Source organism: Populus nigra, chromosome 4, assembly GCF_951802175.1.
Source record: "Populus nigra chromosome 4, ddPopNigr1.1, whole genome shotgun sequence".
In the NCBI taxonomy this organism is placed as follows: domain Eukaryota; kingdom Viridiplantae; phylum Streptophyta; class Magnoliopsida; order Malpighiales; family Salicaceae; genus Populus; species Populus nigra.
In genome coordinates this window covers 10,280,906-10,305,823 of record NC_084855.1, presented here as the reverse complement: position 1 = coordinate 10,305,823, position 24,918 = coordinate 10,280,906, and the positions used below count along the sequence as shown (strand labels likewise).

At 36.1% G+C, this 24,918-nt stretch overlaps 3 protein-coding genes across 5 annotated transcripts; 2 read left to right on the top strand and 1 right to left on the bottom strand.

Moving 5' to 3' along the window:
• The first annotated feature begins 350 nt into the window (after positions 1-350).
• On the top strand, positions 351-5,406 carry LOC133692766 (serine/threonine-protein kinase D6PKL1). Of its 2 annotated transcripts, XM_062113898.1 has the most exons (4): positions 351-709; positions 826-930; positions 1,410-2,761; positions 4,203-5,406. In XM_062113898.1, exons 3-4 carry the CDS (start codon positions 1,458-1,460, stop codon positions 5,092-5,094), a joined length of 2,196 nt encoding a protein of 731 aa, XP_061969882.1. In that variant the 5' UTR covers positions 351-709; positions 826-930; positions 1,410-1,457; the 3' UTR covers positions 5,095-5,406. The 2 variants fall into 2 exon arrangements, with proteins under 2 accessions (XP_061969882.1, XP_061969883.1); XM_062113899.1 differs by lacking the exon at positions 826-930.
• Positions 5,407-9,977: 4,571 nt separating this feature from the next.
• On the bottom strand, positions 9,978-15,084 carry LOC133692897 (nitrate regulatory gene2 protein-like). Its single transcript, XM_062114066.1, has 5 exons — positions 14,967-15,084; positions 13,736-14,896; positions 13,476-13,660; positions 12,367-12,587; positions 9,978-11,048 (listed from the first exon to the last, which is right to left on the bottom strand). Exons 2-5 carry the CDS (start codon positions 14,892-14,894, stop codon positions 10,259-10,261), a joined length of 2,355 nt encoding a protein of 784 aa, XP_061970050.1. The 5' UTR covers positions 14,895-14,896; positions 14,967-15,084; the 3' UTR covers positions 9,978-10,258.
• A 5,376-nt stretch (positions 15,085-20,460) lies between these two features.
• On the top strand, positions 20,461-24,694 carry LOC133692944 (COP9 signalosome complex subunit 7-like). 2 transcript variants are annotated; one of them, XM_062114124.1, is made up of 9 exons: positions 20,461-20,827; positions 20,926-21,001; positions 21,839-21,927; positions 22,471-22,560; positions 22,808-22,852; positions 22,967-23,037; positions 23,546-23,684; positions 24,134-24,222; positions 24,409-24,694. In XM_062114124.1, the coding sequence occupies exons 1-9, from the start codon at positions 20,669-20,671 to the stop codon at positions 24,428-24,430; spliced, it is 780 nt and encodes a 259-aa protein (XP_061970108.1). In that variant the 5' UTR covers positions 20,461-20,668; the 3' UTR covers positions 24,431-24,694. The 2 variants fall into 2 exon arrangements, with proteins under 2 accessions (XP_061970108.1, XP_061970109.1); XM_062114125.1 differs by having other exon boundaries at positions 24,114-24,222.
• The last annotated feature ends 224 nt before the right edge of the window (positions 24,695-24,918 follow it).

Genomic DNA, 24,918 nt, shown 5'->3' with positions numbered 1-24,918 from the left:
CAAGGAAAAAAATTAGAGAACATCTTTTCTCATTTATTTCAAGGATTAAATCTTTTATCACAAAAAGAGTTATATTGAGTGAAGTAACAATAATAATAATAATAATTTAACACGCGCTAAACACGGGAGTGAGAAATAAAACGAAACTGGAGATTCCAAACCCGATCCTGCAAAACAAAAACGGTTCGAGAGTGAGAGAGAGGAGGAGCGTCCCCACTTCCTTTGAAAAGAAGTGTAGCTTAAAGCAGAAACACAGTGGATCCCACACCAAACACTCACTGGTCCCCACAACCTCTCCTCTCCTCTCTCCCTCAACAATTAAGAAAAAAAAAAAAAGGGAGAGAGAAAAGAAAAGAAAAGAAAATTAAAAAAAGAAAAGCAAACAATAGGACTACTGCTCTGCTGCCCATTCATACAAAGCAGCGAAAGAAAAGCAAAAGCAAATACTACTCCCTGCAACCATCAACGAAAGCTTTTGTTGCAGCTGCTGCTGCAGCAGCAGAGCCAACCTACAGCTACATTCCAGAGAGAGCGAGCGAGTAAAATTTGGAGAGATTTAAAGAGAGGAATTAAGGAGGAGCTTCGGTTTTGTTGATCAATCAGAAACCTGCAATTTTTTTTTTAATCTCATTTCTAAGCTTCTAGAAAGAGAGAAACAAGAAGAAGAAAGAGTTTCAGCTGTCTGTCTGTCTCTCAACAGGATTTCGCGGTACAAGATTCTTATTCTTTCTTCGCTTTTTTTGTTTTTTAAAAAAACGGTGCGTTTTATTTATCCATTTTGTTTCTTTCTGTTTGTTCTCTCTGTTTCTGTTTAAATGTTGTTAGGGGTTTATTCCTTTTGCGTTGTTAAATTCCTTTCTGGGATTTCGAGATGTCTCACTGCTTCAGAATTTTGGATTCTATTGCTGCGTGGAATTGAAGGATTTTCAGGTAAGGAGTGTTGTGACGTCGCTGCTACTGCTACTAGTGGTAATGGGAATAATCGCAAAGCAAGTTCACCGAATTTCCCATTTCTTTATTCTAGTTGATTGTATAGATTTTCCGTTTCTTTTTTTTATTATCGAGTTTTTAGTTGCTTGATCTAGTCCGATTTTGCGATTTTCTCTTGTTTTTTTTGTTCAGCTGCTTGTACAAAACGGTTAGTGATTGTGCATCTATTTTGGTTTATGACGTTTTTGGCCAGAAAATTCAGTTATGCATGAATGTATTGTCCAAATATCTAACATTTAGGAAATCAAATGAATGGAAGAGATTTAGTGACCCCGAATTGAAGATTAGCTACTAGATTGGGTCGCGGGTGAAGAATTACTATGAGAAGAAAATTTTGATTGATGATATCTGTATATGTACTTTTTTATTATTATTATTATGCTTAAGTGCCTAATCGACTCTTTGCTCTCCATTTGCAGGTCCATTGGCTGAAGGATCCTTCCATGTAATATTACGTTGTACGGAATATGGAAAGGATTGCGGAATCAAAGGCTCTTCCTGCTAAATTGCCTGTTGCGAGTCAGGTATCGTCAAGGGCATATGTAGTGTCAGGGAGAGAAGTGAGCCAGGCACCAAAGCTGCAGACAGGTCTGGTAAGAGATGTTGCGGGTCGATTTAATGCACATCAATCTCAAATTACGGACTTTCCTGTGCCTGTTAGACCGTGGAAAGGAAAGGACTCTGCAGCTATAGAAGACGACTTAATGCTTGATGTTGTTGTGACTTCTAAGGGCAGTGGTGATTCCTTTGATGAAGGTGAACCGAGTTCTTTCTCTGGGGCTAGTCATCCACCTGAACCTATTGACACAGATCTAATAATGAAAACGGTGTATGTACCAATCAGTCAAAAGAAAGCTGAGCCTGGATGCCTTGTGAAGAGCATGTCTGTGAAGGGGCCTTTTCTAGAAGATCTTTCAATCAGGGTTTCGCCTAAAAAACCAAGCCCAGTAATTCTTTCTCCAGCAGAAAGTTTGATTGAAGAACCTAATGACTTCCTTGTATTGCCTTCTCCATTTACTGTTCCTCGTAGATCGCAAAATACAGAAAACTCTCTCCTTCCACCTGATTCAGAAGAGAAGGAATGTGTGTGGGATGCCTCTTTGCCTCCAAGTGGTAATGTGAGTCCACATAGTAGCATTGACAGTACTGGTGTTGTCACAGCTATGAGCATTGTCAATAGCTGTGCCAGTACATATCGGAGTGATGCTATTACAAGTGATGGCATGCTTACTATAGATAGAAACTGTGAGAGTACAAAAGGGAGTGTTAGTGTTAGAGGGGATTCGCTTGAAAGTGCGAAGACTAGTGTTAGTAGAGCAAGTGACAGCAGTGGTCTTAGTGATGACAGTAATTGGAGCAATATTACTGGCAGTGCAAATAAGCCTCATAAAGGAAATGATCCCAGGTGGAATGCTATTCTTGCCATTCGAGCACGAGATGGAATTTTGGGAATGAGTCACTTTAGATTATTCAAACGCCTTGGGTGTGGTGACATTGGCAGCGTATATCTCTCAGAGCTGAGTGGAACTAGGTGTTTTTTTGCAATGAAAGTAATGGACAAGGCATCCCTTGCAAGCAGGAAAAAGTTGACAAGAGCGCAGACAGAAAGGGAGATTTTGCAGTTGTTGGATCATCCATTTCTGCCGACTTTATATACTCATTTTGAGACAGACAGATTCTCATGTTTGGTTATGGAATATTGTCCAGGGGGTGATCTTCACACTCTGAGGCAACGACAACCTGGAAAACATTTTTCCGAGCATGCTGCCAGGTATTTTTTTAGTCTAGCAGCACTCTCGCCATTGTCTGTTATGAATAAAGCATGGTGTCTTAAGTTTTTTTCCCTTGATGTTGTTTCCTGATATGCCTTCGTTTAGCAGCATGTGATTAAAAAATAGGTTAGTAGTCGTGTGCTACTATCTATTTCTCTTTTGTTGAAGGTACCTAGTTTTCAACTGTATAAAAGTTTAACACTAAATGGTACCTGCATGTTATAGTTATTATAATAAACTAATTGATTGATCAGAGCCCTTTCCTTGTTACTGAGGTCACTTCAACACCAACAACAATAATTCTCCTTGCCATGCCAAGTCAACACATACGTAATGACTGTAGTAAATTGCGAAGATGGAAACATAGTGTCATAGTATTTTAGTGGACAATTCATTATCTTTCCTCATGGAAGTATAAAATTAAATTTCCATGTACAAGTTGCTGTGTCTTTCAAGGTATCAGGGGTGAAAACCCAGTGAATATTAAACAAATGTTGGAAGTGGTAAGCATAGAAGAGATGGTTAAGCTTGTAGAAAATTGGATTAAATTCTAAAATGCTAAACTCAGCAGACTTATGTAGCTTCCATACTAGTTATTTTCAAAATACTAAATGCAATTGTCATCCATTGATTGATGCAGTCATATTTTAGCCCATCTACTGGTGCAGGGATGGGAAATGTACGAGTTTCACCTCCCTATATTTTTAAATATCAATTTCCAATTCCCGGCCTTGTCGAAGTTTAACATGCAAGTTCCTCCCCCATGGGATGGAAGCATCACCATACTCCTCTTTCACAATCTAAACTACTCTCCAGCCCGAGAGTGTTTTGATTGTCTTCTACCTGACAGGATCTTGAGAATGTTGCCTCATTTATATGCTAAAGTGCTCTAGTCACTGGTGTAAGATCTCACACACAATAAGTGATGCTAGTTCACAAGAGTACCTATTCTGGATGCTTCTGAAACCAAAATATGGCTTATTTCAATATTCCAATTCCAATTCCAATGAAACGACTGACACCTATCCCTACCTCATTGTATTCCCTACGTGTACTAAACATTCTTGCACTGGAATTTGGAAACTTGATGGAGCACATGAAGCTTCCTTCATAAACTGTTACCTATGGACTACAATGTTCAAATAATGTCCCAAACTAATAGAGCCTGATGTTAGGTTTTTGGTAACTTGGAAACAACAATAACACCTAATTAAATGAAATGTGGGGATTATGCTGTAGTCAGATGGATATCCTGCCATGACATTTGAGGAACAAAACAGTTTGTCCCTAATCATGGACAAATGCTATTTGTGCCGCAAAATGTCCTTTCCTTCTCTCCAGCTCTCCCTTCTTTGATACGATCTCCCTGTCTTCTTTTTGCCAGAATCAGTAATTTTTAGCAGAGCAGCTATATAATAATTGCTTTCTTCAAATGTGCAGATTTTATGCGGCAGAGGTTTTATTGGCACTTGAATATCTTCACATGCTTGGAGTAGTCTACAGAGACTTGAAACCTGAAAATGTCCTAGTCCGTGATGACGGCCACATAATGCTTTCAGATTTTGACCTATCACTTAGATGTGCTGTTTCACCCACCCTGATAAGAACATCATTTGATTCTGACCCTTCAAAACGAGCTGCTGGCGGTGCATTTTGTGTTCAGCCTGCCTGTATTGAGCCCTCATCAGTTTGCATCCAACCTGCATGTTTTTTGCCTCGCATCTTCCCTCAGAAAAATAAGAAAAAGACCCGAAAATCTCGCCATGACCTTGGGTTGCCAGCTTGTGCACTTCCAGAGCTCGTGGCAGAACCAACAGCTGCTCGATCCATGTCCTTTGTGGGAACCCATGAATACCTGGCCCCTGAAATTATCAAGGGAGAAGGCCATGGCAGTGCAGTTGATTGGTGGACATTTGGCATTTTCTTGCACGAGCTATTATATGGTAAAACTCCATTCAAAGGCTCAGGAAACCGAGCTACCTTGTTCAATGTGGTGGGGCAGCAGCTTAGATTCCCAGATTCACCAGCTACTGCTTATGCTAGCCAAGATTTGATCCGAGGCTTGCTGGTGAAGGAACCTCAGCACAGGCTAGGGGTGAAGAGGGGTGCAACTGAGATCAAGCAGCATCCGTTCTTTGAAAGTGTGAATTGGGCACTAATTAGGTGTAGCACACCACCTGAAGTGCCAAGACCAGTGGAGACCGAGCCCTCGCCCGGCAAGTTTGGTGCAGTTGACAAAATTGGGGTCGGCATTGTAGGCAGCAGCAGTAAAAGGATGGCAGGGACAGACATGAAGTCTGGGGGTAAATATCTAGACTTCGAGTTCTTTTAGTACTGGCCTGTTGTGCTGTATTGTAAGTGTCATTTGTTAATGTTATGAGAACATGCCTGCAGTATCCTGTTCTTATAATCACCTTCGTCATAAGAGGATAAATCATCGGTTGGAAACCTAAGAGGATAAATCTTCGGTTGGAAACCAGTAGCTTCAATTTACAGAGTAGTTTAGGTCCATTGGGTTTTATAGTGGCTGAACATCATAATCAATTTGAATCATTACAAACCTCATATTTTAGTTGAGTAGCAGTTTTAAGAACTGATGCTTTCGATCAAGTCAATGATATCAATGGCTACCTTTTACCAATTATATTACTTAGCAATGCTAATTTGACCATAAATTCTCATTCATCGATTGGGTTGGTTTTATTGGTGATCTCAAAACTGCAACGGTGAAAATATTCCAGTTTGTGATAGGGAGGATGATTGTACCTGTTTCTATGAAGGTGTGATCCATTTCCTCGAATGGAGGTGGGCATGCCCTTGTTGTATCCATGGTGATAGAGGTGTGGATGAGTAAAAATACTTGCATATTCAGGCATGGAGATGGATATGTTATATATCTAAAAAAAACCATGTATTTTCTTTTTGTTCTCATATTACCAAGATTAACTTTATTTGATATACAAAAAATATTTTATTCTTTTGAATAGGCTATTTAGTGTATTAAATAGAATTTAAAAAGAATGTTGACCTTTTTTTTTTGTTTGGGGCACTATAAACAATGATGATAAAAAATAATATAAATTATGTTTTAATATTTTATTTAATAATTTAAATTATTAGATTAAGATAATTTTGTAAAATAATATTAAAATTTTGATAATTGTGTGGTTACAAGTTTAAATCTATCAAGAATTCAATATAAAAATAATATAAGATTATATAAATTTTAACTTTAAAAAGTTTTTATTTGAAAAATTATATTAACTATATTTTAAAATTTTATGTTAAAGTAGTAACTGGTCACTCTGTCGAGGCAAAATGATTTCGTTTTAGAAATTTAAGGCCCGCTGCGTTCATACCTTTCTTTTGCCCTTGGTCAATTAGTTTGGTCCCCTCTCTGCACCGCTATCCTGCCATTGTTACAGGCTTTAGATGCATGCATCTGGACACCACAGGTTCACTCTCGCTGAGTAATTTCTAACCTCTTTTCAAGTCTGTCGTAGTGGTTCTTGAAAGTGATCGCCCATTCGGTGATTGTCTGACACGCCCTATATCACACCTAAAATCATCTTGTATCTGATCTGACACTTGCACTGTGATGTGTTGTCGTGCTCAAATAGATTCGATAACTTCTACTGATCATGAAGGCTTCGTGAAATTCCTTGGTCTAATTCCTCCCATAGGAAATTCTTCTTCTTCCTCCTCCTGATTTTTGTCTGGTGCCATTTATTGACATCCATTTGCTTACAAGCACACCCAAAGATCCCAGAACATCTCCTCAGCTGTTTCCAGCTAACAGGTTCTTGTCACTGCCAGGCATCGGAAAACTAGATATAATAATTGGCGAAGTAGGACGAGTTGGCTTAAAAATGACAGGTTTTTCCTTCTTTCCATACTTTGACTGCTCATAGAGTAGGAATAATTAGCAGTATTCTAAAAAGAAAATAGAAATAACCAGAATTGAGAATTCTTAGGCATAAATATTTTTATTATTTTTTATGGGTCATGGTTTTTATCTTATTTTTCATCTTTGTTTCTGTTTTTTTCTTCAGGTAAACCCTTGAAATAGCTAATAAAATTTTCGGAATCTCTAGTTGAGTAACAGGATTATTTAACTCGAGTTAGTTAGCAGCATTTGATCCCGCAACAAAACTCCAACAGATGCCAAGTGGTTTGGTGGAATCCTTCTATTACCGCAGTATAAAGAAGACAAGTAGAGGCTTCGGATCCAAGATGAGAAAAATACAAAAAGCAACTGAATATTTTTTTCTAGGTTGAATTATCTAATAATTGTAGTTTGAAAAGATGACTGCAGTTTGCTTTTCAACAGCACTGTTGTCAATTTGTCAGTGCGGATCCAATATATATGCTGCAGCCTGCAGCCTTGTCAGTAAAGAGTGAGAGCCTGTTTAGGAGAGCCTGTCTGCTAAACTGCCTCTTCAATTATATTGTTATTGTTTAGGTTTATTGCTTGCTGGTGAATAAAAAATTAATTTTATTGTTTATTTTTATGTTTTAAAAAATTTATATATATATATATATATATATTTACTTTAAATTAATATTTATTTTCAAATTATTTTGATGTGCTAGTATCAAAAATAATTTTTAAAAAATAAAAATATATTATTTTGATCATTTTTCAAATAAAAAATATTTTAAAAAACAATCACAACACCACTACCAATAGCTAATATCAACATTCTTATTTATTTAGTTGTGCTCTACAACCTGTCAAATCATTTTTTTTAAAATAAAATGTGTAAGTAGATGTTAACACATTGTCTAGCATTAACAAAATTTTTAATTGTAAATGTACATAAAAAAATTTATAAATATATGTAACAATAAATGTTAAAAATAATTATTAATGCTAATTAAAAACTAAATAGATAAGTTAAGAGATAAATGCAAATTAAAAAATCTAGTTTTCAATTTTTTATTTAATTATATAACAATAAAATTATTTTTTATAAGATAAGTAATAGTTTAATTATTTTTTATAATTTAATTATATAACAACGACACTACTCTGGTTAAATAAAACTCATTAACATTAAGATTTTTTTTTTTATTGTTAGATCATGGCTAACCAAATTTTTTCTTTTCTTTCTCGAACTTAGAGACTGAAAGTTAAACAAGATAAAGTTTAGGATCAAAATTTAAAGTTCTAAAAGTAAGAGATTAGAAAAAAAACTCAATAAAAAATATATGTACTTAAACACATTTTTTTTTATTATGAATTTGGGATTGACTATAATTTGTTTTTTGGTTGTCAATTTGTTTTTTTTTTAATTATGTCGCTATACTGTAAATTCAAATTATATTTCATTAAATTTGCTTGTAATCAAGTTTCAATAAAAAAAACTCTTGATTCACAAATCATCACAAACGGTACAAGTAAAAGATCCAATAAAAAACAATTGGTAAAAAAAAAAAACACTATTGAAATCTACTATAAATTATGAGATAGTTACCGCTGCCGTAGTAAAACACCGAGGAGATTTAATTTGTTTTTTTTTTAAATATATATATATATATATATATATATATATATATATATATATATATATATATATATATATATATTAATTTGTAACTGTAATAAACTCCCTGTAACTGTGTTTGAGATTATATATTACATGTTTTCTAGAAATTATTTTTAAAAAAATTATTTTTAAAACTTTTTTGTATTTATTTGTCATTAGAAAAATTGATCAACGAAAAACACTTTCTGATTAACGAAAAATACTTTTCAGTCAAAGAAAAATTTAGTTTGGTTTTCAGAAAAGTGTTTTTCTTTTTTACTATGTTTGTTTTTTGAAAAGTGATTTCCGGAAAATCACTTTCCAAACTTTTTTGTGTTTGTTTGCCGTTAGGAAAGTAGGTCAACAGAAAACACTTTTTAGTCATAGGAAAATTTAGCTTGATTTTCAGGAAAGTGTTTTCCTAAAAATTTAAGCAGAAAACACTTTTCGGAAGTTGTAAAAAATTTAGAAATGTCAATATTTGCTGATTATATCAAATTTGATCCTTAAACATTTGATTGCTATAATATTTTGTTTTGAATATTTATTTTTCAATTTCACCTCTTAAAATTTAATTTTTATATTAACTTTGGTTCTTATTTTTATAATTGCTATTTGTTTTTTTCTTATCATTTTTTTATTGAAATTTTTTATTTATCAAATTTAGTCCTCATTCTTTTGATTGTTACTTATTTTATTTGAAATAATTTATGAAATGTTGATTATTATTATTTTAATTTATTTATCTTTTATTTTTTTTAATTTTTTAGATTTGATCTCTATTATTTTGATTATTATTTATTTTATTTGAGTTAATTTATGAAATTATATTTTCTTTCAATTTCATTCTCATTCAACTATTTAATTTATAAGATTTGTTCCTTATTATTTTAATAAACTTGAGAAAAATAAAATATTAATAGATTATTTTTCAGCTTATTTTTCATAACATAATCAAACACTGGAAACTGTTTTCCAACTTATTTTTTATTGCATTATCAAATATAAAAAAATAATTTATATTTTTAAAATTCATTTTAAAAAAAATTATTTTTCAGCAAACAAACTAGCACCAAGAAACAGAAACCTGAAAAGGATGGTTTCATGAAAGCAAATTCAGACTTCGTCTCAGTAATTTGTTTTTTGTTGTAACGACCACGGTACTTTCTTAGTCAGCTTCAAGCACCGATATGCAATTCTTCAGCCACAATTTTAGACAAGTCCATTCATAAATTCATGAATAAATTTCCTACTCATAACCGATTTCTCTCTTGAGCTAATTATATCTCAAGGTTACCAGTTGTGCTTTCAGTTCTTGGTTATGAAAAAAAAAAGGTGAGAAATTGATAATAGATGATCTCCAAAATAGTCAAAATCATCGCAGATTTTGTGGGCCGAGACGTGATCATATAAATTTTCAGGATCCACATGGGATCGTGATGCTCAGTAAAAAATGTGCTCGTGAGCTGTTCGTCTCGTTCGACTCAGTTTTCGAAAAAGAAAGGTAAGGGTTAGCGAGTGCTCATTTCCAGAAAGCATCCCGAACTTTAGCGCAGCCAAACCGAGCCCACGCATGATGAATTAACTGGTCCCCGAGAGGGCAGTGGTCTCAAAGCTCTCGAGCTATAAAATCCACTTTACAAGGTAACAAATACCAGGAGCTAAAGCAGTAAAGGCAAAAATCACGAGCAAAAAGAAGTTGTATAATTTATTAATCATGCTGAAACTGTGAACCTCCGATACAACAATCCAGGCAAATTCCTGTACAGAGACATCTCCCTCCCTTCAAACTTACAAGGATGATAAAACCGCAAAAAAGTTTCCTATATTTACATGTCAATCCCCCCTCCCCCCTCCCCAAACAAAAAAAGAAAAGAAAAGAAAAAAGACTAGATATAAGAGCCCACAGCCAAAAAATTCCCAGCCCTCGTGAATTTCCAACTCACCACAAAGGTAAATTATGTATAACTATTTGATAGTGGGGGAACGGCTGCATACCAATTCAAGTGCCTCCACAAACAAGGAAGAAAAACTGGTCAATGCCTGAAAAACTCCAGGAAGGCCTGTCTGAAGATTATTCAGTGTCATTGCTCGTGTCACCTCCACTGCCTTCACATGCCTCAGCATCTCATCTTCCACGCGCCTTTGACAAGATACAAGCTCTGATTTCTTTTCAGCCAGTGGATCACGAGCATCCAATACCTGTCCATTATCAGATCCACCAGTATCAGGGAGTCCAATACCAACCATGGAGTATGAGTTGTAGAACTTCCTTTCTATGCTACGAAGAGAAGAAGCCTTCTTTTCCAGCTCCTTCGATGCAGTATCAGTTCGCTTTTTAATCTTGAGCTCTTCTGCTTGTTTCATAGATATCACATGAACAACATTGATAAAGCTCTTGATGGCTTCGGAAGCAACCGTGTCAGGGACACGGTCAATGGCAAGCTTCCACTCATCAAAGAAGGCATATACATCAGAGGGTTCCATGTTGGCGTTCATGTTGTCACTGCTTACAGGAATAAGGGTGAGCTTGAACCAGCCATGGATGGATTGAATAAAGTCCCGTTGGAACTTTATTTGGTGGCAGAAACTTAAATGCCAAGCAGAAACAGCTGACTCAAGGTCACGAGTAGCCTGCTTGTGCAATTCAGAAGTTGAGTCACCCTTGGCTGATTGGTTCCTAAGACCACGAACTTGCTGCACAATGCGATGCTGAACTTCATGGTACTGGTGCATTGACCTCCACATGCACATGAACCTGCATTCAAATCAGATGCATAAATATATGGTCTCCATGGATGTCATTTTAGCAGCCCATAATTTCATCATTCAAATACAAAGACAACAAGCAGCCATAGAGACATGGTGCAAACGATGTCACTCAAATATATCTGATTAGATTATGATTGTCGAGTCACTGCTGGGTTCGCAGTGGGGGGGTGGGGAGGTGTAAAACTCATTGGTACAGCAATTAATGCTTTTCCCACCTCTAGGTTAAGAGCTGAACATAGTAGTTGGACCATAATTCAGGGGTTTTTGTCTTAAATACTGTCAAAAGAACTGCATTTTCAAAATCCTTTCCTCTATAGACAACGGCAGCACCAGAAACTAGCATCGCCCAACTGGAGGCAATTGATAGTTGATCATAAAGCCTTGTAAGGTAGCAGGAAGCTACAAATATGTAAAATGAACCAACGGATGTAAATATGGAACGCAATCTACAGTAGCCTTCTCCAGGACTATTTATCAAAAGGTAATATATTGCAGTTGAGAGCAAACAAAGCCCTGATAATGCTATGACATGTGTCCGAAGAGCAGCCTAGTAATTACTGGTTTCTGGACAGTTAATGAAATCAAAATTACCAACCTAGCAGTAAAATGCTTGTTGACTTAGTTTACCATGTTAAGAAACGAGGCTAACAATCCAGTAATCTACAATGGTCGGTCACATCATACTTCAAGTCCATTGCACCTAACTCTCCTCCACCCATCAATTACCTTTAATCTGAAAAGGTCCCACCAATCAGATGAAACAAAATCATTGGGAGGTGCAGGGTTGGGCAACTGCCTGATTTTGAGGTAGATTGACAATGGATAGTCAAGGAAACCGGACAGCAATGCACATGTGGATACAGACTGGATGAAGCAACTGGCATTCCAGTGCTATCCCCTTATAATGCTTCACCCACCAAGGCAAGCGCAAAGGTCTCATCTCATGAGGGGATATGAGATTATGAAAGTCAGGATTTGCGAGGATGTGAGATTATGAAAGTCAGGTTTTAATTCAGTCAGCAATATGAACCCAGAACAAAAGCGAAAAGGCACTCTCCGAGTGGAAAAATACAGGTGGAAGATGCCTCTTTTAAGAATGTACTAGTGGCTTTACTAGAAACAGTTCTTGATTATATCAGTAGTTTACGAACTTGACCAAGGCAACAGGAATAAGAAACTGCATTGAATTAAGGTTAAAAGTTAAGTGGCCTCACAACCAACAGAATTTGTTTATGCAAATAGATCTCATATTTTACGTATAAAAATAACTTTCTTATAAGAGCTAAAAGAATGAAATGGCATACCCACGACAGAGTTCAACCAGCTGAGGAACAAGATCACTGTCTCTAAGACCAATGATTGCAGTTGAGGTGGTAGAAACAGCCTGAGATGTGACAATAATCAGAGATTGCAGTCTTGCTATTGCAGCGTGGGTCTTGTCTAGCTTTGCTTCATCCCCCTTGTATTCCTGACTTTGTAGTGTTGACAGCTTCTTCTCGTGCTCAATCTTAGCACCTTCTCTAGCCTAAAAAGGCACATTAACAATTTGTTCTATGCATTAGCACTCATCAGCACACATTCCAAACACAGCTGGAGGCTAAAATTCAGATGCAATTATGCAACAAAAAAAATGCATCAACTTGATGGGGAAAAGGTGCCCTGGTTAGCTAGACCGACCACAAACATGTTCCTAGAGAAAAACACAAGCAGGCCTAGTCTTTCTGACAGGTTTCAAGGGCATCCTAGTCATTGTAAATGAAAGCAATAGACAGATAATTTGCATTAAAAGATAATTCAAGGACAGTGGCAAGCCATCCTCACAAAGAATTGTTAACATCAGCTGGGATTTAACCTGATTGGCACGTTTAGACAGTCCATGCACTTACTACATGCAAACTTTAACACAAGGGGCTCTCACGCGCTTGTTTATACACGAATAGCATCAACAATCACTAATCCGGGAAATGCCCTAACCAGAAATGATGATGATGATGCATCATACACGTCACAGTAAAGGCAAGAAGAACCCATCACATAATTAATAAGATTGGACGGGGGCATTCTCGTCAGAAAAGAGTTCCCATGGTAAACCACTAACGACAAAGGGCCCGAAAACTGCGGCAGACTTACGCTAGCCTCACTTGTGCATATTTTAATACCCCTTAAAACATCAATTAATTACATATGGTAAACCAAGATACGAGGGGGAAGGGAAACGAAAACCAAAAATGGTAAAAGAGTGATGCTAATTTTACAAAAACTCAAAAATAAAAATAAAATTCACAACTGTTCAATTAATTTGTGGCAACTAGTCTACCTTATTCGATGAAGGAGGTTTTTAGGGGGGCAAGTGAATTGGGTAAAAAACTAGGCTAGCATTATGATATCATAGTACAATTTTTGCAAAGCATACCTTAACTTCCTCATAGAGTTTCTTCTCCCAAGCCAACAACCGTTCCATTGTAGAACAAAGACTCGTTGGACCACCAGTTTGATTCAGTGAACCGGTATCGAGGCTATACTTAACGGCCAAAGGCGGTTTCGAAGTCCAACTGGAGCTCAAGTTACTCAAAACACTACTAGAATGATACACGGTTTCTGCAACAATTCATAAATTAATCAAAATTAAACAATAAATAAAGCCTCGCCTCAAAGAGAAGGGATTTTACTCACTCTTCAGTTGCCGGAAATTTCTATCGAGCTCAAGCATCTCCGAAACCTGATCTCCAGCTGTGGCCGCCTTGTCAAAATTCTCCTTAATGGCATCAACAATCTCTTTCAAATCCTTATGTCTCACCATTTTCATAGTAGATGTCTCTCCAGTCCTATAACTGGTCGTCGACGATCCCGCCTCAGACTTATTATCTGACTTACCAAATCCATTATCAGATTGTTGTGATTGCGGTTGCGGTTGCTGCTTCGATCCGAAATTAGACCGGGTTTCCATCTCGGATTTGAACTCTGAATCATTATCTTCTTCATCTGATGATGTTGTTGTCTTGCTATAATTATCGTGATCTCCCCATTCACTGCATTGAACTTCCTCTTGCTCCGTCTCGCTATAAATTTGTTGTTGCTGCGGATATTGCTTTTTCTTAAAGAAATCATACTCCGACAATCTCTCCGTTTCGGTTTCTGTTGCGACACCCTCATCTTCATCTGATGACGACCCATCATCAGTATCTAAATGGTGTTGGTGCTGGTTGTAGTGGTTTTGGTTGGCTTTTCGAGCGAAGAATTCTGAGTCTGGAGGAGAAGGAGGGTAGAAATTTTCCCAATTCCATACAGAAGAAGCTTGAGAAGGCGTGGTAGAATAAGTTGAACGATTTTGAAAAGCAGTTGGATATTCAAAATTCGATTTCGGAGAAACTGAAGGGCTTGTTTCTGAAAGAATATGAGGAAGCTTCGGAGGCTTGCTGCGGCGGTGGCGATTAGACTTAGACTTAATACTTGAAGAAGAAAGAATATGAGGAAGTTTAGCGCTAGCTATAATAGGAGAAGGAGAAAATGGAGGAGGAGGTGGCGGCGGCGAGTGGAGGGAAGGTGAAGGGGAAGGAGGGACACGTGGAGGGATGAGATTGGTGGGAGGAGGTGGGGTGGATGTTGTGGCAGGGTGGAGGAAGACAGCGGGGGTTTGTTCGGAGACAGAGAGGGATTCACCGGCGGCGAAAGCGCAGAGAGCTGAGCCTGTGACTCGGAGTGAATGACAGTAATCTGCGTGTGCAGCGGCTAAGTGGTGGCGGGCGTAGACTGCCTCTTTCATTAGGCGGCGCCTCTCCTTGCACCGCCGTACCGTGTCCTCGTTGTCTAGCTTGGAGGCCGTGCAACCCATTCCTAGAGAACAAAGGGAAATGGAATGTAAAGAATAAAAAGAGTGAAGTTTATCCAGGTAAGTAGAGAATACCGCTTAAGCAGGTGGTGGCGCCTGAATTCAGAGAGAGAGAGAGAGAGAGAGTGGAGTGCTGGAGAGTGAGATGTTATAGCAGGTGCTCACTGGGCTGTTTAAGTCCCCGTCTGCTACTTTTTCTCTGTTTTTTTTTTCTTTGAATTTGTGATTATGTATATATATAATTTATATATATTAAAAATAATAAACGCCCGACCAAAACCATGATTATATTTCTTTTTTACCTGTAATTTTGATTGTTACAGCAAAAACGAAAAAATATTTTTACAACATAGAAAAATCCAACAAAAAGATTTGTACAGGCAACGTCACGATAGACAGCACGTACATATTTCTTCACTATGGAGCATGGACAGCGTGTTGATTGTTGTGCAGAATAAAGTAAACATATATATAGCAGTACCCTCCTCCTCTTTTTTTCTTTTATCAGCGTTACCCTTACACCTTCGAGCTCAAATAAATCCCACTAAATATATTAACTCAAAGGTAAAAACTGATTAAAATCTAATTAAAAAAAACAATTTAATCTTGACGTGTCAAAAACTCGAAATTGGTTGGAGAATGCTATGCCCATCAAAATGAATTTAAATTATGTCCTGAATAATTTGTATAATATAATTGTTCAAGAGCAAATGCTAGCATGGAAAGGTATAGATGCATAGATATTCCGCAATGAGTGGATCCTTTGTGAGTGATTGAGAACGGTGAAAGGGTGTCTTTTTTATTTACTTTACTTTATCCCCACTTCCACCTTTCTATTCCATGGTCTAATTAGTCATTGTTTGTTTTTGTGTTACAAATTGCTTTTTATATTAAAAATAAATTTTAAAAAATAAAAAATATATTATTTTAGTATATTTAAAAAACAACACTACCAAAATCTTCTACGTTACTTTACTGGACCCAACCACCTCAGCCCATCTTTTGTTATTGTTATCTTTTCAGAGGAAAGTTTTTGCTTTCAAACTTTCGTCCTGGGACCTCATCTGTATACAGTGTCTTGCACTTGCCTAGGGTTGCAGGCACTCCATGGATGAATTGACGATGGGAAAGGTTCTCTTTCACAGTATCTTGCCTTCGTGTTTTGGGCCTTTTCCAATCCTTTCAGACCCCAATCTGCTTACGACGTTTGGTCAGCATCCGATTCTTCTCATGAGATCAGATCTTTCTTTCAACATATTCCTTGTCTTTATTTTCTTTGGGCAGCTTCTGGCCAAGGGTTTTTCCACTTCTTTTTTCTTAATTGGGATCGGCGGAGATAGTGGCCAAACTGCCCGGTCCTTTCTTGTCTTCTATCTGTCATCGAATCCGAACCAGAATGGTAGTCTGGGAAATTACATACCGTGACTGAGCTTTGTAGCTGTGGAAAGCTTACTCTTTTCATTGCGATTTAAATGCTAACAGTTGAAATACCGATTGGTGCTGTTCTTCCCCTGAAAATAATGCCCTGTGGGACGACCAAGTTCAGGGCCTTTTTTATTTATTGTTTTTTTAAACCTTAAAAACAGTCCACAGGGAGCCCAGACTTGCTGCGTTAACTGTAAACAGGGAGGTGTAAAAGCTGCAACAAATGAATAATTTTCCCTGAATTTAGATGATTAACAGCGTCCACGACAACTACAAAAGGTGGAAAGCAGGCAGATCCATGGCGAGCAGCAATCCAAAGAAAATGATGAGCAGTATTACTGTTTTCATTTAAAAAGCAAACCAAGGTGGGCCATTTTCCCAGACCCGGCTCAAGCAGGGTACACACTTATTTCTGTGGGACCAACTGCAAGCAAGATGCATCAAGATGATGAACAGGGGCTTCAATCAGTAATCAGGAAAGATAGACAAAAACTTGCCACCTCACTTTCCCTCCCTCGGGAGAGCCTTGATGTGTTTTTTAGCTAAAAGGGATACAATCTATGTGATAAATCCTACTTTGCCAGACTGTCTATTTTTAGTTGATCTTTGTTTTCTTTACCAAGCTCAATTGATTTTTTTAAAAATTTTTTTTTTAAAAAAAGAAGGAGCTAATAGTTTCTTCAGGCTTTCCCACTGGGTCCAATGGGAAACTCGATGAGCGTTGAGCTACGCATCGAAGATAGCCCTCCCCACTCTATATCCCCTCTACAAAGTTTTGAGCTCAAGGATCCCAAGTTTTAGAATCCCAAGCTTTGGGTCGTATGTTTGAATTGGAATCAATGGTATAAAATTTGCTTGTAATATGATAAATCCTTCTCCGACCACGTTTGATTTTATCTTAAATGCCTACATCCTCTGTCCCCAGAACAGGAAACCCAACACAAAGCAAACTCCCCATGAAGAAGACACCTCTTAACTTCGAGTATCATCTCTTATCTCAAACCCACTAATCTCTATCGCCCATTCTTTTTCTCAAAGATGATGCAGAAGCTAGAATCTTAATCGTCCACGACGAAAGGCAAGCAAAAGGATGAGGGAAAAGAAGAGGAAAAGTAGGGGGAAATACATTTAAAAGCAACCAACCATTTGCAAGAGGGCATACATTTTCCACGAGTGAGGTGAGGTCCCACCACCACAATTTCTTTTGCCAAACAGCTAGCACAAAAAAAGAAGGACCTGTCTTGTGGAATCACAACAAGTCATCGAAATTACCTTACGAGACTTTTTTGCTCAACACTTATTACTGGCCTGAGAAACCCTTTCATGTTTTTTACCTGAGAAATCCAGCGTGGTTGACTGGCACGTGTCAGTTGCACGTGCTTCTCTGATACAACTTGTTCGACCGAGGGTGGAATGGTTGCAGCACGGTTTGGCGTAGCCTCGAGTGTTTCATGGCAGTGCTACTGCTGAGGAAGGGTTGGTCACGTGCGGCCGGTTCTTGGTAAGACCAAGATTCCCAAACCACCCCTGCATCATCAAATGCAAGCCATGACTGAATATCAAGATTAATCCTTCCGGCGCATCAAGTAGAAAACATGGCATCCATCAGCAAAAGTAATGGGAGCTTGATATGCTCATCCAGGCGTATTCAAGTGATAATAAAATAAGAGAAGAGATAACTGGATTGGTATGACTATATTTTCCCACTTGTTTGTTCTTGTGCTGAACTTTTTCATGTTCAAAACCACCAAAGTTTTGTGCGGGGGCATGTGTTCAATTTTCCAAAAATAAAATCCTTCTTCATATTCGAAGAACTTCACATGAAAAAGAAACAGGGTTCAAAATTGCTCGAGGGATTTAGCAATATCCCTCGTTTGCGATGCTGAGGAATATTCTTAACTTGTACTGCTCACAGTAGAAAAACACTGCTGTTGAAAATGTTTTTGAAGCCCAGCTGACTGGAGCACGGGTCGAATCTGGATCCAAATATATTAAAACGCGTTCTGCCATTGTATAAATGTTGGCAAGCTGATGCCAGTACGTATCAGAATGAATACAAATAATAAAAATCCATAAGAAAATAATACATGCCTACAGATATGAATCATGAAAATAATACCCTTGATAAGTTGAGCGGCATGAAATGGCTACAATCATCGCAATGACTACTAAACATGAACTGTGTTTGTTTGTTTCAGCAAAGTATTTAGAAATAAATTAAATTGTGTTTTGTATTATAGAACCATTAAAAAATTAAATTTGAAATATAATTTTTATGAAATAGTTTTCACATATTTTTTTAATTAAGTTTTGTAAAACTCCTTTTGTTTTTACATTTTAAAAGCACTTTTAAAAAAAATAATTTTTTTATTTTTTTATTTACTTCAAATTAATATATTTTTTATGTTTTCAGATTATTTTGATATGCTAATATCAAAAATAATTTTTTAAAAATAAAAAAATATTATTTTAATGTATTTTTAAATAAAAAAGCATTTTGAAAAACAACCGTAGTCACACTTCTATCAAACATTTTATACATATTTTTTACTACACATAAACTTTAATCATAATTTTTACTAAACACATATCTAAATCTAACTAATCACAGTTAACCCTATTATTTTTAAATTTATTTTTTAAAATTACAATCACAAAAATTCCCTAAAAAATAAAAACAGTTATAAACAAGCTCAAACGCAAATAAGTACCAAACTACGAGCGTGTTTGGCAGTGTGTTTATGAGTGCTTTTCAAATAATTTTTCGTGCCAAAATGCATGTCAATGATTTTTTTTATTTTTTAAAAATTATTTTTGATATTAACATATCAAAACGATCTAAAACATACAAACTATATTAAATTTTAATAAAAAAAATTAATTTTTTGAGAACGCAGCGGCAGCCACGTTCCCAAACGCTGCCAACGTAAGCTGATGGAATTTGACTTGGTTAGAGAAAAAGGGATTCGGGACTGCACATAGAAAAACAAGCTAGTGTTAACAGAAGCCACCAGAGCAAAAAGTTTGGTAGCTCTAATAAACATAATAATCCCGTCATTTTAAGTAAATATCAATAAACCTATGGAAGCGAGCCATAAAAATCTGCTTCTTTGTATCACATTCCATCAATATTCAATTCACAGTCAATAAACCGAAAGAGAAGCTTCAGAAGAGCAGCCAAACGAGCGAAATTAGCCTTAATGTATGCTGTACATTAATGGACTCTACATGACATTTTTTCGTGGATTTGTACGGTGCATCTATATGCAATACAAAAATTATATTTCAATAAAAAAAATAAAAGAAACTTGTCAAATTCTCCTTCACTCTGTAAAATATATCTTGAATTCATTATACAATTTCAAATAGGTATATATCATTTTATTTTAAAGGTAAAAAAATCATTATTATGTTAGAAATTTATGTGAAGATCAATTTGTCTTCAATAAATTCAGCAATATTAATTTTAATTATCGTGAAAATACAAAAACATTTTTAAAAGTGATATATCTATAATTTTGTGAAAAAAAATTAGACGTTATAATTTTATTCCAATCCAACGAGTCTAAAGCCATTAATGCCTTTTAGTTTTTTTTTTGTAATATTATTCTACTTGATAATTATAATTTTGTGAAATTAAACTTATTATTAATTTCACTTCAGCATACTAGTTTTAAAAAACAAAGTAATGTAAATAGTTGTCATATAAATATCTTACTATTAATTAGATATTTTAAATTTTAAAGGTAAAAAAGTTAATTTATTTATATTCTTTATAAATTTCAAATCTGAATTTATATTTTCAATCAAATATAACTGTTTTTAAAACTATGACATGTGATACTGCATATTTTGTATAAATATTTTATATAAAAACTGTATTAGAATAATATATTTTTTTAAAATTATTTTTGACATTAACATATTAAAACAATTCAAAACTATAAAAAAATTAATTTTAAATAAAAATAAATTTTTTTAATTTTTTTTTTAAATTAAAATAACGATTTCCGAACACGCTAGTAACAAATCCTCCCTTAATTCCACAGCAGCAACGACAACTCGTTTGCCCTCAATGGAAACATCGCGTTCTGTTCTGTCAAAAAATCACCTTCACAAACAAACAAATTATTATATAAACAAAAAGCCAGCCTTTTCTCCTTCCACTTCACACATCAAGAGTGCTAAATTCCCACTCCTCTCTCTTCCAATTCCTCCTCACAAGCCCTAACCCCCTCGATCCCAATCGGAAGACTCCGTGACCCTCTCAATGTCCTGATCCTATCCACCTCCACAAATTCCTTATATTCATCTGACTAAGGCTAGTCGTCTTCCGATTTTTTTTAGAGAGAATGGACATCGAACAAAAACAAGCAGAACTCATCGATCACTTCGTAAATCAAGCATCCACTTTAAAAGCCTCCGCTCTTTGGCCTCTTATTATCGAAGCCACTTCTCATCCTTCTCTCTTTGCCTTCTCTGAGATTCTTTCCGTCCCCACCGTCTCCGAGGTGTTTTCATTTATCCATTACTTTCCCTGCTAATTTCTTCTCCATGTTGTTGGAGGGTACTTTTGGTGTCTTAATTTGGTTTTGAAATTTACTGACAGCTCCAAGGAACTGAGAATTCTTTGTACCTCGATGTTCTTCGGTTGTTTGCTCACGGAACCTGGACTGACTACAAAAGTAAGCATTCAAGCTTTTCCTTTTCTGTGTCCCTCTATTTGTTTTCGATTAGTTTCCGTTTTATTTTAATCATGTATGTGAATCCATATTGGGTTTCCAATTGCTGAAGAAAATAATTTTGATCAATTTTTTTTTTTATATCTGCACTGCACTTGATAATTTGATATGGAGAACTTGAGTTAACTAGTTTTGTTGCGGAAGGCGATTCGTGAATCATTGTATGGGGAAGTGTATTGAATGACTGTTGTTACTCGGTTTTCTTGTTATCGGTAATATGCGAGCCAATGGGCTTCATTTGAAGATGGACTTTGATTTTTGTTGGTTCGGATGAACCAAAAGCAACTTTGATTATTCCAGCCGTGGGCTCGTTAGCTTGGAACTGGTTATACTAATGATGAATGGGTCTTACTAGGAGCAACTGGAAATCAAATATTCTATGTTCATCTAACTTGTTTTTTCCCTGCACTTGCTGAACTACTGCTGTGCTTAAATATTTGTATTTATTGCTTTTCCTTCTTTACGTGTTCTTGTTCTTGCTTTTGGTATGCCTCGTGAAAGTCTGGTTCTTAACTGTAATTAGGTAGCTTGAAATGAGATTCTAGAAGAGCCCCCCGACCTCAACAGCTGTCAAAGGAGTTTTTCTAATGGAGTACATGAAATGAATAGAAATTTTGTGTTGTCAGTACTAAAATATGCGATGGTGTAGATAATAACAAGTTCTTGTATTCTGGCTGTATTGTTTTAATAACAAGGTCCTTGCTGTTGTTTTTTCTTTTTCTCCCCATTTCTCTTGTTTTTGAGACTATAATGGAATGGGCAAACTTTTTTTGCTTATAGATAATGCTGGTCATCTTCCACAATTGGTTCCTGATCAAGTCCTCAAGCTAAAGCAACTTACTGTGCTTACCCTGGCTGAAATGAACAAGGTATCTTTCCTTGTATTATGAACCCTTTCTACAGAAATGAATTTTCTTATTTGAGTAGCTAATTTCCCTTCTGGACTGGCTCATGGAATCTTGCCACCTAAACGTTAATGACGCAAGTCACAAGATGTGTCAGCAGTTATCTTAAAAAAGAAAGCAAGCAAGAAAGAAAGAAACATGCAGTAAATTATCACATAATTTAGAGTAGTTACTCATTCTAGTTGGAGCTAAAATCTAAATTCAGTTTTAATAAATCCAGTCAAGTTACTGTAATTTTCTCTGAAGTAAAATTGGAATTGGTTTTGAGCTTGGAATGTGACTTGAGTGTTTGAAAATTCAAAATCTTAAACTATGTTATTGATTCATATAAATATATGGAATAAGTAGATTTCATACGTTGACAATTACTGTTATTTTTAATTTATGCTGTACCACTAGTTTAAAAGTTGATTATTGCATGTTTCTTCTGCTCTTTTGAATCAGAATATTTTACTGTCCTCTTGGTCCTCACCATTTAGATTGTTCCTGATGCTTGTCCTTTTCTAGGTGCTACCCTATGATCAGCTAATGCAGGAGCTAGATGTTACAAACGTTCGTGAACTTGAAGATTTTCTTATCAATGAGTGCATGTATGCGGTAGGTTTTCTGCCAGCTGCATTTCATTCCTTCTACAACCATGATTGTTTTTTCTTCCCTCTCTTTTTTTTCTGTGGGAAAATGGAGTTGATTGGGCTAACAAAATGTATAAATTTTTTTATGGTGTTGTAGTTCTTTCAGTGTCCTATTTTCTTTCCAGACTATTGTGATACATGAATTAGGATTATGCTAGTCATCCTGCTCATTTTCTTTTCTTTCTTCTTGTTTCTAACTCTGGTTCTTTCAGGGAATAGTACGAGGAAAGCTAGATCAGCTGCGAAGGTGCTTTGAGGTCTGTGAATGAATGTGTCATCAGCTTGCCTTCAGCTGTATTCTACTATATCTTTTTACCCTTCTCAAACATTTTAAAGCTTATATGATGTCTTCTTTATTAATTTATGTGTAGGTCCAATTTGCTGCCGGTAGGGATCTGAGGCCTGGACAACTTGGGAATATGTTACAAACACTATCAAACTGGTATCGTCTTTAGTTGACTAGCATCGTCATATTCTCTTAGATTATTTTGTGTTGTATGCCTGGCTGCAAAATGCCTCAACCCATATGGATTTGGGAACTGCTACTCTATGTTTATTCATTAAACACAATAATCTGCTTTAAAAGCCTTTGTGCATGGAAGACCTGAATATTTGAACATGTTGGAGGATTCCATAGTTGCTTGGTAAAGTTATTTGATTCTTCATGTCCCCTGGGTAATGTTTTTCTAACATGTTCCTCCCTCAATTTATCAGTCTATTTTGACTAGTTTTTCAAATTCAAGTTAATTTGTTATCATGTGTGACCTTGTACATTCTGCTGTTATATGACAGGTCTTGATACTAGCCTTTAATTAATAATGAAAGTTTCTTTCCAATTTGTTTAATGTTTTGATTTTCTTGCCCATCATGTATTTCTGAATATGATGTTCATTCTGTGTTAAATCTGTTAGGTGAGCACCATATCTAACTTTATACCCATGGATGTCTAGGTTGGCTACATCAGATAATTTACTTGTCTCAATTCAAGAGAAGATAAAATGGGCTGATTCTATGAGTGAATTGGATAAGAAGCACCGAAAGGATGTAGATGATAGGGTGGAAGAAGTAAAGAAGTCACTCTCCCTCAAGGTCAGTTGAATCCAGTTTTACATTCAAGCATTATCCATGGAGTATGATATAATATTCTTTTTAAGAATAAAAAATCTGAAACAAATAATTATGCATCCTTGCACATGAAGTAGTGTCATGTAGCATCGTGTTATCTGAAAGAAATAACTGGATATTCCACAAATCATATGTAGATAGGTTGTGCATCAATTTTTAATTTATGTAGACTGGAGCTATTATTTACTAGATTAACATGACTTGCTTATCTTTGCTAGCAATGTTTCAACTAGATAAATGCAAAAAATCTTTGTTTATCTGGGAATATGAGGAAGTTGATCTTTATTTTCCTCGGTTGGAATCTTGTGGTAGCAAATTCAATTAGTACATGACAAGGAGTCTTATTCAGTTACTGGATATGTTTGTCGATGTGTCTTACTTACGTTGTGGCAGAAGTTACAAACTGTAAGCAGGCAGACATTGACTTCCGAGGGCACGAGGAGATCTACTCTGAACCTGGTGGAGTGATGGACTATGAGGAAGACCGAAGCCGACCCAAGAGGTATTTTTTCACTTCCATTCCTGTGGTTACATCTATGCATGCACTGTCATCTGTTGATATCACTTAATGGTCTGGGGAATATCAATTATCAAATTAGTTTGGGAATAGTGGATTCTATATGCTTGTCTTAGTGTCCAACCAGACTGACTTCGATCTAGTGTTTTAATGGTTATTCTGAAATTGCAGGAGACGACATCCAATGTCTTGAAGATATAGATATAGATCATGGAACTCGTTGGATACGTGTCCACGTGACTTGCCTGATTTTTGTTCATGGCATACCAACAGCAACTGATTGCAGCTTTTGGAGATGGTGATATTACCAGACAGTGAATTTGTTTTTGCCACTCTAGACTGATATTTGAAGATTGTACCTCGGTTTGAACCTATTATTATTCCTATTGAGTTGTAAAGAACAAAACCAGATTTGTTGGTGCGGCTGAGAACTTTATGAAGTCGGATTGTTCTGATTTTTGGCCTCTTGACGTAGTTCTTCAATTTGTGATAAATTATCTGCTCTTGTATAGTCTAGCTGCATCCTTTATGAAACCGTAAGAGTCATTTTGTGGTTAAAAAATTCTCCTTCGGACCCTGTATTCCACTCCCTTGTCAAAGTATGATTATAGTTCATCATCCCATCGACATGGATGAAATAATTGAGAATAACAGTACGATAATTTGTAAGAGAATATTTGT

Bases quoted from the DNA above. Each gene is read 5' to 3' on its own strand.
- LOC133692766 (XM_062113899.1), top strand. From the start codon at position 1,458: ATGGAAAGGATTGCGGAATCAAAGGCTCTTCCTGCTAAATTGCCTGTT. The intron at 2,762-4,202 runs GTATTTTTTTAG...TCAAATGTGCAG, and splicing joins TTTTCCGAGCATGCTGCCAG to ATTTTATGCGGCAGAGGTTT.
- LOC133692897 (XM_062114066.1), bottom strand. From the start codon at position 14,894: ATGGGTTGCACGGCCTCCAAGCTAGACAACGAGGACACGGTACGGCGG. The intron at 12,588-13,475 runs GTATGCTTTGCA...GTGCCTTTTTAG, and splicing joins AACTCTATGAGGAAGTTAAG to GCTAGAGAAGGTGCTAAGAT. The intron at 11,049-12,366 runs GTATGCCATTTC...ATTTGAATGCAG, and splicing joins CTGGTTGAACTCTGTCGTGG to GTTCATGTGCATGTGGAGGT.
- LOC133692944 (XM_062114124.1), top strand. From the start codon at position 20,669: ATGGACATCGAACAAAAACAAGCAGAACTCATCGATCACTTCGTAAAT. The intron at 22,853-22,966 runs GTCTGTGAATGA...ATTTATGTGTAG, and splicing joins AGCTGCGAAGGTGCTTTGAG to GTCCAATTTGCTGCCGGTAG. The intron at 23,038-23,545 runs GTATCGTCTTTA...ATGGATGTCTAG, and splicing joins TTACAAACACTATCAAACTG to GTTGGCTACATCAGATAATT.